Source organism: Coturnix japonica, chromosome 3 (assembly GCF_054131305.1).
Source record: "Coturnix japonica strain WE chromosome 3, WE-NBRP24, whole genome shotgun sequence".
NCBI classification, from domain to species: Eukaryota; Metazoa; Chordata; class Aves; order Galliformes; family Phasianidae; genus Coturnix; species Coturnix japonica.
The window spans coordinates 29892215-29904709 of NC_140665.1; the positions used below are offsets into that span (position 1 = coordinate 29892215).

The 12495-nt window shown below is 50.4% G+C and overlaps 1 protein-coding gene across 4 annotated transcripts in view; it reads left to right on the top strand.

Moving 5' to 3' along the window:
• The window catches only part of MDGA1 (MAM domain containing glycosylphosphatidylinositol anchor 1), a 202609-nt gene extending 192429 nt beyond the window's left edge, over positions 1-10180 (top strand). For all 4 annotated transcript variants that reach the window (XM_085541223.1, XM_015857816.3, XM_015857815.3 and 1 more), the window contains 3 exons: positions 7800-7930; positions 8625-8733; positions 9620-10180. In XM_085541223.1, coding sequence (XP_085397349.1) covers positions 7800-7930; positions 8625-8733; positions 9620-9711 — 332 coding nt within the window. In that variant the 3' untranslated portion in view covers positions 9712-10180. The remainder of the gene's footprint in view (positions 1-7799; positions 7931-8624; positions 8734-9619) is intronic.
• The last annotated feature ends 2315 nt before the right edge of the window (positions 10181-12495 follow it).

Here is a 12495-nt window from a genome sequence, read left to right on the forward strand (position 1 = left end):
CCCAATGATGATGTTCCTAGAGAAGGGAGGTTTTGTGGTTCTTTCCCAGCCTTGGAGAGGCTTTGTAACTTAGTTGGGACTGCATGTAGGCAGCAAGCAGCAGATCTGACCCTCCTTTGCAACTTGATTTTTAAGACAGTTGTGGACACAGTGCTTGGCTGTTTTGACCCTCAATTTTCCACGTGTAGACAGGTATGAAACATGGCATGTTGTGGGCAGACAAGGAAGCTTCCTTTCCAGTTTCAAACTTCTTGAAGAACACCTGCTTGTGTTCAGTATTGTTCTGCTGGAGAATCCGAGGGCCAAAAGGTTGAATGCTGCAAGGACAGCAGGCTGACAGCGAGGACATGCTCAGGCTCTGTTTGGGTTCAGGCCAGGTATTCACAGCCAGCACTCTAGGGGCACTAATTTGCATTCCAGATGCTTTTATAAGTACCTTTCTATCTCACCTCCTCTTTTATCCTGCGGCACAGCAGAGTTCATTTGCTGCTTGATTTGTCTCAGTGCTGGCGGCTCAGCCAGGCTCTGGTGTGGTGAATCCCAGCTGCCATCCCTGAGTGAGGCTAGAATGGACAGCAGTTGACTTTAATGCTTGCTTGCTGGCAGCTCCATATCAGTTCTTCATTTAGCCTCAGTCCCTGGACTCACCAGCTCTGATAGCTGTAATTAGCTGCTCTGAACACACTCCTGTTGACATTGATCTATGGAGTTATGTAGATCCTGTGTGGGCTGTCAGTTTGGCTAAGGGCCCCAGTGGTGACTAGGTATCCTTCCAGTGAGGCTTCCCTCATAAGTTGCTTCTGAGTGTAGGGAGGTCACCAAGAAGCCTCAAAGCTGGTTTTGTCAGAGGCTCCAATGTTGATCCGTGTTCCCAGGAGGGAGATCCCACTTGCTTACTTCTGCCTCGAGGTTGTGCAGTGGCAGCTGATCGAAAGAGGAACAAGTCATGTTATCTGAAGTGGGAAACTCGGAACCACTGGGGAAGGAGTTTGATATATTTGATATCCTAATATTTCCAGATGGAAGGATATTTTCCCAGTCTTCTTTTATTCATCTTTGAATCACAGGATCTTGAAGAGAGGTGTTAGCTCTGCAGGCTCTCCAGAATACATCCCAGGTGGTAGGATGTCCCCTTCCTTTCTTGCTGTCTTACCCACTCCCTCTTTGGTCAGGTCTTCATCTATTTGTCTCAGCCAGCCTTAATGCTAGTGCTTCTGAATATTTCCAGTCAATATCCATGTCCATCTTTTCTCAGTTCACTAAATTATACACATACTTCATTCTTTTAACCTTTTCTTGTAAGTCAGCCGCTCAGAATCTAAACATTTCATCATCTTTATTATGCATCTGTGAACTCCTTGTGATGTATCTTGCTCTCTATCAGCAAGGCACTCAGCAGGAGTACTTCCAGGTCCCTGTCCTTCACACAGTACCCTGAGGGCTAACGTGCCAAGAAGGAAGGATTTCAGAATATTGCATAGGAAGGAGGTTATCAAAGAAAGTCTGTCTCCCTGTCCCTTTCCCTGACCTCTCACTGCTCCCAGAAAGCCATACCCAGGCAAGAAGGCAGCATTCCCAACTGCAGATAGACTGTGGATGTTTAAGTAAGGGTTGTTATTGCCTCTCTGCTCTCAGGGGTAATATGTCTCTGTATCAGAAACACTGATGAGCAAGAGAGTGACTGGAGTCCTGATTGATTTTTTTGGTTCATCAGCTGAATTGGAAAAAAAAGAAAGTGTTTCAGTTCAACCCTGAATGAATGTTTAAAAATGTGTTTTTATTGAAACAAAAAGGAAAAACATAAAGTCAATTGGGGAGGATTACTAAAAAGATACAGTAGGTAGACAGAGGTTCATTTGGTAGGTAGAGGGGGGATGTGACACTTTTCAAAGTGAAAACTGGAAATGCTTTCAGATTTGTCGGCTTTGTTTTTGTTTTAGTGACAGACTAAACCTTTTGGGAATTGTGTGATGGAAAGAGCTTAAAGCCAGTGCTGATTCGGAGTGTTTGTGTCCCTCTGAAAATGTGGGGGCAGGCATGAGAGGCAGTGCTACAGGGCACCAGCAAAGCACAGTTGTGTGCTTCAGGGCAAGTAACCAAGACAAGTGGCTGCTGAGGACACAGGTGATATTTCTAAGGACCAGGGTCAGGAAAAGCTGTAGACTAAATATTCCGCATGACAGTGGTGGAAGGGGAGAGGGGAACGTTTGTCCTCGGGCTCTCAGTTCAAGTGGAGTGTGCACCAACTGGTGTGGATCCAACACCCAGTCATCAGGATGCAACAGGAGCAGAAATGCTAGGGAAGAGAGGTGGAGGGAGCTGGGCTTGCTCCATCAGGCAAAGAGGGGGCTGCTATCAGCCCTTGACCACTAACTGAAAGGCAATTACAAAGGTAATTTGTCATAGAATCACAGAATCATAGAATGGCCTGGTTCTGATCGCCGAAGTCGCCTGACTCGGAGCCGTCCCGGACCGATCAGCAGCGGCTGACCGCGTGGTCAAGGGGGATCTCGGGCGGTTCCTTCAAGCAGGGAACCCCCGGGTAGAGGAGAAGCCGGCAGCTCTCAGGGAGCAGCTGACGCAGCCGCTGACGCAGCGTGTGGGCGTTCCCTGCCTACGGAGGGAGATTTAAACGGGCACAAGGAGGGCAGCGACTAGTCGCTGCCCACCAGAAACGGTCAGGAAGAGGCGGGGCTCGTGCACCTCTTGACTTCCTGTTTCAGCTCTGGTAAGTATCTGCTCCAACATGGGTGCTCCCCGGCGAAAGGCTGCTGCCAGAAACACTGAGGAGGCCAAGACAAGGGTCCCGATCTCACAGAAACGGGAGGCAGCAACCAAGAAGACTGCAGAGACCCAGACTGACGTCCTGCACATGCCTTATAGGAAGGCTGCTGCCAAAATGTCTGAGGAAACTCAGACTGAGCCCCCAACCCAAGATGCTGGTGTGCAGGTCTCTGGCTGTACTGAGTGCCAGAGCCTGGCCCTTGCAGGGCTGGGTGAGGGAGGCAGTGATTGTGTTCACTGCGACCAGGTGAACTACTTGCTCAGCCTAGTGGTTGACCTGAAGGAGGAAGTGGAGAGGCTGAGGACTATAAAAGAGTGTGAGAGGGAGATTGACTGGTGGTGTCAGTCCCTCTCAGCCTCAAGTTCTCAGCACACAGTCGAGGCTCCTAATGGAGCATGTCAGCCCCTGCCACCTCACAAACAGGTGGTAAAGGGTAACCAGCCAGCTGGCAACACTGCAGCCGGCCCCCTGTCCTCTCTTCCCCCCAGCAGTAACTTGAGAAGGGAGGAGGAGTGGAAGCGGGTACCTGCTCGAGGGAAGGGGCATCCTCCATCACGACCATCCCCGGCTCCCCAGGTGCCTCTGCGAAACCGGTTTGAGGCCCTGGAACTTGAGGGGGGGACTAGTGAGAGTATGGAAACAAGTGCACCCATGAGGTTGCCACAGGTGAAGCAGTCACCCCGAAGCCTCAAGACTGCTTCTACACGTAAGGACAGAAGGGTGATTGTTGTAGGTGACTCCCTTCTGCAAGGAACAGAAGGCCCTATATGCCGGCCTGACCCTACCCGCAGAGAAGTGTGCTGCCTTCCTGGGGCACGGGTCAGGGACATTTCAAAGAAAATTTCTAGATTGATTCATCCTTCAGACTACTACCCACTTTTAATAATTCAGGCTGGCAGTGAGGAAGTTGGCAAGCAAAGCCTGAGGTCCATCAAGAAAGACTTCAGGGGAATGGGGCGAATACTTGAAGGAGCTGGGGTGCAGGTGATCTTTTCTTCTATGCCCGTGGTGTCAGGAAAAAATACAGGGAGGATCCAAAAAACCCATCTCTTAAACAGATGGCTTAAGAGCTGGTGCAAACACAAGAATTTCGGCTATTTTGACCATGGGGCAATCTACACTGCACCTGGAATGATGGCTGCTGATGCAAGCAGCCTGTCCCTGAGGGGTAAGAGGGTATTAGCTGAAGAATTAGCGGGACTCATTGATAGGTCTTTAAACTAGGAACGAAGGGGGAAGGGGGCAAAATAAGGGCTACTGGGGTTGAACGGTACATTCGAGGGATTGTACCAAACTCTGTGGGCAAAGATTGCAGAGTGCAAAAGGAGGGAGTAGGGCAGGGGGATGCTGGGGATGCCGCTGTTTTAGTGGATCCTGGATCGCTTATGAAGGTGGTGAGACGGACAGCCCGGCTGAAGTGCCTTTATACTAATGCACGGAGCCTGAGTAACAAGCAGGAGGAACTGGAAACTGTGATGCACTCTGAAAATTATGACATTGTTGCTATCACAGAAACATGGTGGGATGACTCCCATAATTGGGATACTACCATCGATGGCTATAGGCTCTTTAGGAGAGATAGGCGAGGTAGGAAGGGTGGGGGAGTCGCCCTTTATGTCAGAGATTGGATAAACTGTGAGGAGCTCCCCATGAGAAACAGTCAAGAACAGGTTGAGAGCCTGTGGGTTAGGATTAGAGATGGGACTAATAAAGGTCAGCTGGTATTAGGGGTATACTACAGGCCACCTGATCAAGGGGAGGCTGCTGATGAGGCTTTCTTGCTCCAGATGCGTGAGGCGTCTGGCTCACGGGCTCTTGTCCTGGTGGGGGACTTCAACCATCCTGACATCTGTTGGGAAAACCACACGGCGAGCTGCAAGAGCTCCAGAAGGCTCTTGGAATCCATTGATGATAGCTTTCTGGTTCAGGTATTGGACAGACCGACCAGAGGTCAAGCGTTGCTGGACCTGCTGCTCACCAACGCTGAGGAGATCATCAAAGGCGTCAAGGTTGGAGGCTGCCTGGGCTCCAGCGATCATGCCCTGGTTGAGTTTGTGATCTCAAGCGATGTGGGCCTGGCAAAGAGCAGGACCAGGATGCTCAACTTTAGAAGAGCAGACTTCAAGCTACTCAATGGAATGCTGGCCAAGATCCCCTGGCGCGCTGCCCTCAAAGATAAGGACGTTGAGGAGAGCTGGCTACTGTTCAAGGATGCCCTCCTGGCAGCACAAGAGGTCTCCATTCCCCTGATTAAGAAAGTGGGCAGGAGAGGTAGAAAACCGGCATGGCTCAGCAAGGACCTGCTAAGAGAACTGAGGGTGAAGAAAGGGGTGTACAAGCTCTGGAAACAAGGCTGTGTCACCCGGGAAGAATACAGGGATGCCGTCCGAACTTGCAGATGTGGGATCAGGAAAGCCAAGGCGCAGGCAGAACTGAACTTGGCGAGGGATGTGAAAAACAACAAGAAAACCTTCTACAGGTACATTGGCCAGAAGAGACAGGCCAAAATGGGCGTGCCTACTCTGGTAAATTTAAAAGGAGAAATGGCTTCAACAGATGAAGAGAAAGCTGAGGTGCTGAATGAGTTCTTCACCTCGGTCTTCACTGGTGGCCAGGATTCTAGTCTTTTTCACGTCCCTAAGTCTTGCACCCCCATACCTCCATGTGGGGACCAAGGAGGTAAATCCCTCCCCACTGTAAGGGTAGAGCAAGTCCGAGAGTGCCTCCTTAGACTGAATGAGTATAAGTCTATGGGGCCAGATGGCGTGCATCCCAGGGTCCTGAAGGAGCTGGCTGAGGTGGTTGCTGAGCCGCTCTCCATCATATTTGAGAAGTCGTGGCTGTCAGGTGAGGTCCCGGATGATTGGAGGAAGGGTCACGTCACTCCCATTTACAAGAAGGGGAGCAGGGATGACCCGGGTAACTACAGGCCGGTGAGTCTCACCTCTGTGCCTGGGAAGATTATGGAACAGATCCTCCTGGACAACATGCTTGATCACATAAAGAACAAGCATGTGATCCGAGACAGCCAGCATGGCTTCACCAGGGGAAGGTCATGCTTAACTAATCTTGTGGCCTTCTATGATGGAGTGACGGCGTTGGTGGATGAAGGGAAGGCGACCGATGTCATTTACCTGGACCTGAGCAAGGCCTTTGACATGGTCCCCCATCACATCCTCATCTCCAAATTGGAGGGAGGTGGATTTGATGGGTGGACAACTAGATGGATAAGCAATTGGTTGAAAGGCCGCAGACAGAGGGTGGTGGTCAATGGCTCTATGTCCAGGTGGAGGCCGGTAACGAGCGGCGTCCCTCAAGGGTCTGTCTTGGGACCGGTGCTCTTTAACATCTTTATTAATGACATCGATGAGGGAATGGAGTGCACCCTCAGCAAGTTTGCTGATGACACCAAGCTGAGTGGTGCAGTCGATACGGTGGAGGGAACAGATGCCATTCAGAGGGACCTTGACAGGCTGGAAAGCTGGGCTCGGGTGAACCTAATGAGGTTCAACACGGCAAAGTGCAAGGTTTTGCACTTGGGCCGGAAGAACCCCAGGCACCTGTACAGGCTGGGAGGAGTTGTCCTTGAGAGCAGCTCGGCTGAAAAAGACCTAGGGGTCCTGATAGATGAGAAACTTAACATGAGCCAGCAGTGCGCTCTGGCAGCCCGGAAAGCAAACGGGATCCTGGGCTCCATCAGGAGAGGGGTGGTCAGCAGGGATAGGGAGGTGATCATCCCTCTCTACTCTGCTCTTGTGAGGCCCCATCTGGAGTACTGTGTCCAGGTGTGGAGTCCTCAGTACAAAAAAGATATGGAGATTTTGGAAAGGGTCCAGAGGAGGGCCACAAAGATGATCAGGGGGCTGGAGCACCTCCCCTATGAGGACAGGCTGAGGGAGTTGGGTTTGTTCAGCCTGGAGAAGAGAAGGTTGCGAGGTGACCTCATTGCAGCCTTTCAATACCTGAAGGGAACTTACTCCCAGGAGGGGAGTAAACTCTTCGAAAGGGCTGATAATAGCAGGACTAGGGGAAATGGTTTTAAGTTGAAGGAGGGAAGATTTAGGTTGGATGTTAGGGGAAAGTTCTTTACTAGAAGGGTGGTTAGGTCCTGGAACAGGCTGCCCAGTGAGGTTGTGGATGCCCCGTCCTTGGAGGTGTTCAAGACCAGGTTGGACAGGGCCCTGGGCAACCTGATCTAGTAAATGTGTATGTTTGGTGGCCCTGCTAGGCAGGGGGGTTGGAACTACATGATCCTTGAGGTCCCTTCCAACCCGGGTAATTCTGTGATTCTGTGATTCTGTGAAAAGGCCTACAATGATCATCCAGTTTGAATACCCCTGCTATGTGCAGGGTCTCCAGCCACCAGACCAGACTGCCCAGAGCCACATCCAGCCTGGCCTTGAATGCCTCCAGGGATGGGGCATCCACAACCTCCTTGGGCAGCCTGTTCCAGTGCGTCACCACCCTCTGCATGGAAAACTTCCACCTAATATCTAACCTAAACCTCCCCTGTCTCAGTTTAAAACCATTTCCCTTTATCCTATCACCATCAACCCATGCAAACAGTCTTTCCCCGTCCTGTTTATACACTCCCTTCAATAACTGGAAGGATCAGATCCAATGCTGGACTTGGCCAAACAAAGCCTGTCTTGATCTAGAGCTGGAAACAGCTTCAGGCAAGAGGCTGGACAGGACACCTGTGTAGGTTCCTTGCTGCTGTTTATCTTGCTCCACAGCTGCTTCTCTGAACAGCTTTGTATTCCCACACCTTGTAACTAGTCTATCTGCCGCCCGCTCCTTGTGCAAGGTCAAACAGCCATGCTACAGACTGCTTCTTCATTTCCTCTGTCTTCCTCTGGGTATATATCCTCCTCTGAAGAGCCCGGGTAGATTAAATACTGCCAGTGAGACACATTTGTCAGCTTAGGAGAAGGAGCTATGCCAAGGGTCAGCCCAGCAGACTGGGTTTCTTGCAAGCACCCTGTGTCACCAGCACCCGATTTCTCTCCTACAGGCTCCTTGAATCTTCTGGTTCGCGTGCGGAACAAGCGGGCCATCGACACCCAGGTGTGGTCACTCAGCGGGAACCGGGGGAACATGTGGCAGCAAGCACATGTGCCCATCAACCCACCTGGGCCCTTCCAGGTAAGCCAGGGCCACAGCTGAGGAGCTGCATACCACCTACATTCTGCACCCCATGGTCACTGAGGCAAGGCAAGAGCTTAATGCACGCACAGAGGTCAGAGGTGACTTTGATCGCTGGATGCTTCTCAGAGCACGTTCTGCAAGAGCCCACCTCCACTATTCCTCTGGTTTAGGACTGTAAGGTGGCTTGCAGATGTGAACTGGGCATGATGTATCTGCTTGATGAGTTGTTTATGAGTACCAGGAAGGTGTGTGGCTTTGTTATCGGATGTTTTACTGCAGGTGCTTTTGCCCGACAGGCTACTTGGCTGTTGTAGTGTTGTTTGTGAGATCTGGGGCTATGCAGGCTAGTACAATGTGGTACTGTGGCAAAATGCCCAGCACACTTTTGGGTACTATAAAATAATAAATAAGGATTTAGTTACTCTTGCGAGTGCTGTTCAATGTTGGTTTTGCTAGTGCAAGGTACTTAATAAAGCAGAACTCTGCATGCTCATTTATTACACTGCAGACAGTACACAGAGGTTGATTCTCTACTCTGTGAGGCTCAGCACTCCAAATCCTATGTGTGCTGGAGAAACAAGGAGAAGCCATTCTCAGGGGAACCCGGTAAGAGCTGGTTTGCTTCTTGTATGGAAAGGAAACAGGTCCTCCACAGCTTCACATTGGGCTCTGCCCCATAATCTGATTGCAGATCATCTTCGAAGGTGTCCGGGGCACAAGCTATGAGGGAGACATTGCCATCGATGATGTCACTCTGAAAAAGGGGGACTGTCCAAGAAAGCCAATTGGACCAAATAAGGGTAAGAGTGTGAATACCCCAGAGGAAAATGAGCCTGCGGGAGTGCACATATGAATGCCTATGTTAGGGACATTCCCCTAATTTCAGTGCACACTGATGTATCTGTGGGGCTTAACAAAACAGACTCTATCACCAGAAGTTAGGAAAGGGCCCATCAGACTTTTAACTTATTCCTTATAATCATGAGTCAGGAAAAGCTCAGAGGAACAACTGGATCCTATAGGGGCTGTGCTGCCAGGCACCAGTATGCTGAAAAACAGCTGGCTTAAGGATGTCACCTCCAGGTAGCTGAAAGGATTCCAAAAAATGAGATCTTCATTCTCACTAAGGTTAAAACCATATAGCAAGGTGCATGAGCAGTATGCAAGTGTTAAGTCTTTGGGTGGGAACCACTTGGTGTGCCTTGTGCCTTAGTCCTGCCTGTGTCCTCATTGTGAGCAGAAGCGGGGAAAAAAATGGTTGAGGAAGAGTTCCTTCCAACAATTTTTATAATTCCAGTAGTGAAGGGGAAAACAAAACATCAAAATAGTCAGAATACCCTAAAAATGTTCAGATTTCCAACATAGTTAAAGGTCCTGAGAAGGCTGAACTTAACCAAACCACAAAGGGAACTTTTTCCTTGTCTGAAGTTGAATTATCTGGGGAAGAAAGGAAGGTTGAATTGCAAAAGTGACCAAGATTCAGCATTTTTGGCCTGGAAAAGAAATAATTTGGGGAAGCCTTGAAAACATCCAGGGAAGAGTAGAAAGACTTTTCGTTATATCTGGGATATGCTTCATGGTTTGGGGTGTGAGGAGACACAGTGACACTGCTGTGCACTGACTTGTTTGATGAGGTCTGTATCTTTTCCATCACTAATTCTCACTTTCTCTCTCCTTGCCTGGCAGCGGTTGCTCTTCCAGGAAGTGGGGTCCCAACCCAGCAAGGCCCTTCTCTTTGTGGCCCATTGACTTTCTTCCTTTATGTGCTGCTCAGATGATGGCAAGTGAGCGCTCCTGTCTTCGGACCAAGACATTCCTGCTCCTTTCCTACTCAGCCACCTCTGCTCCTCTTCCTCCCCTCCTCACTGGCACACCAAAGTGTCCATACGTTACCAAAGACTGACAGGCATGACCACGCAAAGGGATCTGGTTCAGAACTGGAGCACTCCTTGAGAAAGTCATAATGTCTAAGACAAAACTAAAAAGTAAAGACAACGTTTTTAAAAAGCACGTGCACCAGAGAGTGAGAGAGAGAGGAAGGAAGGAAGGAAGGAAAGAAACAGAAACGCAGGAAAGAAGGAATTACAGACACACACAAAAAAGGAATGAAGAAATGTGAAGAGCAAATGAAGGAGGAAAAATCTACCCCTATATTTCCTTGGGAATGTCGGACAGGGCTTCCTCAGGGAAGTGGGAACTTGTTTTAAACAAACAAACAAAAATATATTAAAGCACAAATTTCTACCAGAACAGTTACCTTCTTTACCACAGAGCCCGCAGCTTAGTGGACAATATATCGCAGCCTTCTCCTCAGCCCACCATGTTCTTCCACTGGCTGGGGCTGCCCTGCAGTGATGCAGCAGCTGCCCTACAGGCCAGCGGCCAGAGCACCCTGCCTCGTCCGCATGTGCTTCAGTGTCTCTATCCATCCACCCTCCAGGCTCTCATGTATTTAATTGCCCCCTGTGCAGTTTGCTTTGGCCCACGCTGCTGTCCTCTCCCCACCTTTTTGTGCTTCTCATCCACCAGCCTGAAGAAGATGGAGCAGGAGTGGACCCATCCCGTGGATCCTGCTGAATGGTGGAGGAGTCCCAACTGGATCCAGCTGCAGTGCAGGCCCCCACATGCCTCTTTCTCTCTCTCAGCAATTCTTGCTGGGTGGAGAAACTCTGAGGGCAGATTTGAGCTGCAGGCAGAAAGGTCTCTCAGTGGGGTGGGGTGGGAAGGGAATGTAAGGGAAGGGAAGGGGGGGACCAATTACACATCAGCTTCTCACTATATTTGTTGGGATGAGAGCTGCCTCAGCCCTAAGCCCAGCATTCCTTCTCTGTCTCTCTTGCATTATTTATTTATTCTAGTCTTGAACTCCATTGTTTAACTTCCCTCAGTTCAAGCTTTTTGAATGATGGAAAGAGTCAGGCACGTTAGCCTCCTTCAGCCAAACAGCAGGTCCCATGCCCACATCCAGCCCCCCGGCCAGCTGTGCAGACAGCGCTGATATTGCCACATCATTTCTCAGGCCTTTAGCTGCAGAGAGGGGAAAATGTGGCACAGCACCACTGCTCAGGGGAGAAATGGTTGAATGCCATCTGTACATTGCAGACCCCAGGAGAAGGGTCTGCCTGCATCGACCAAGCAGGAGCCATGATTTCCTTGCTTCAAGTGGAAGCAGCAATGGGTATGACTTACCTCCCAGCATAGGGCAGAGTTATCCCCACATTACAGTGCACTGGGGGTCACTAGCCTCCTAGCTGAGTGGGACTTCTCCCCTTAAGGACTCCCCATCTGAGCTCTGTATCTGGGGCACAACAGGTGCACAATGAGCACAAAACCCCCAGTATTCATTGCCCTTTCCCCATTTATGATGAATATATCAGCTTCTCTGAGAAAACCATGTTTGTCCAAAATCATCTGAATGTATTAGCTGCCTCTTGCCATTGCTCAGCTTCTGGAAACAGCTGGTGCCTCCTTTCCTCCAGTGATGGAGGGGGAAGGCTTTTATTTAACACCCAAGAGATCCAGTCTGAATTCCTGAACACCAACTCTCTTTGCTCCTCGGTGAGAGTTCTTCTGCATTAAAACTCCATGGCCAGCATCAGAGAGAGAAAAGACATCAGCTCTGAGGGATGAGGGGCCTCCTCCATACAGAGCGGTACAAGACAAGAGAAAGGGGTTGAAGCAGCACTCCCTTGCTCCTATTGCTTTTCTCCATTTCCCAGGAAAAACCCTATCAGTCCTCTGTCTCTGCAAGGTCTGCTTCCCCTCCAGAGTGTAGACCTTGATCACACTGCCTATTTGACCAGGAGACCTGCGGCTGTCTCACTGGGCCAGGCAGTGCTGTGGGATGCTGTGGGATGCTGTGGGTGCCTGGAGCAATTCTGCTTCTTGCTGTCTGTTGCTATTTTGACAGGCAGACAGTGCCCTCAGCATCTTTGAACCGAGCCCTTTCAGTCCAATGGTCTGCTCTTCTTTTTGCCTATGTCTGTTGGAGGATAGCAGTCATCACCCTGATAAGAGTCTGCTTTCAGTCCTAGCAGAGAGGTGATGCTCTCCAAGAGCCTTTGTATGCTATGTGGTGTCTCCTGACCTGTTAGCAGTGTTATCTTGCTGACTCCAGGGGCCTCCCTCTGGGCAGAGTAGGAAATAGGAGTGTTTTCCTTTCAGGAAGAGATAGAGCAGGGCAGTCATCCCACCTTCTTCTGGGCTTTGAGGCAGGGATCCTCATGGCCTTGCTTCCATGGGCTGCTCAGGGCCTTGGGAGAAGGTTGCACAAATGCATTTTGCTTATGCTCAGTGGGCAGCAGGGCTGCTGAGGGGTTGGGGAGATGGAGTCGGAAAATTCAGGCCCACAGACAGAGCAACATCTGTGTTGTGTCTGTGCCCTGCTGCCAGCCCTGAGCCCGTGAGGAGGGGTGTAAGTGCCTCACAAGCCCACCCACGGCTCAGGAAGCCCCTCCTCAGCCATGGGCTCAGGGCAGAGCAAGCAGTGAGCAGTGAGGCCTTCTCCTCCTTGCTATCAGGCACCCACGTGCCACTTTGTTGGCCCCGCAACTCTGGTAAAA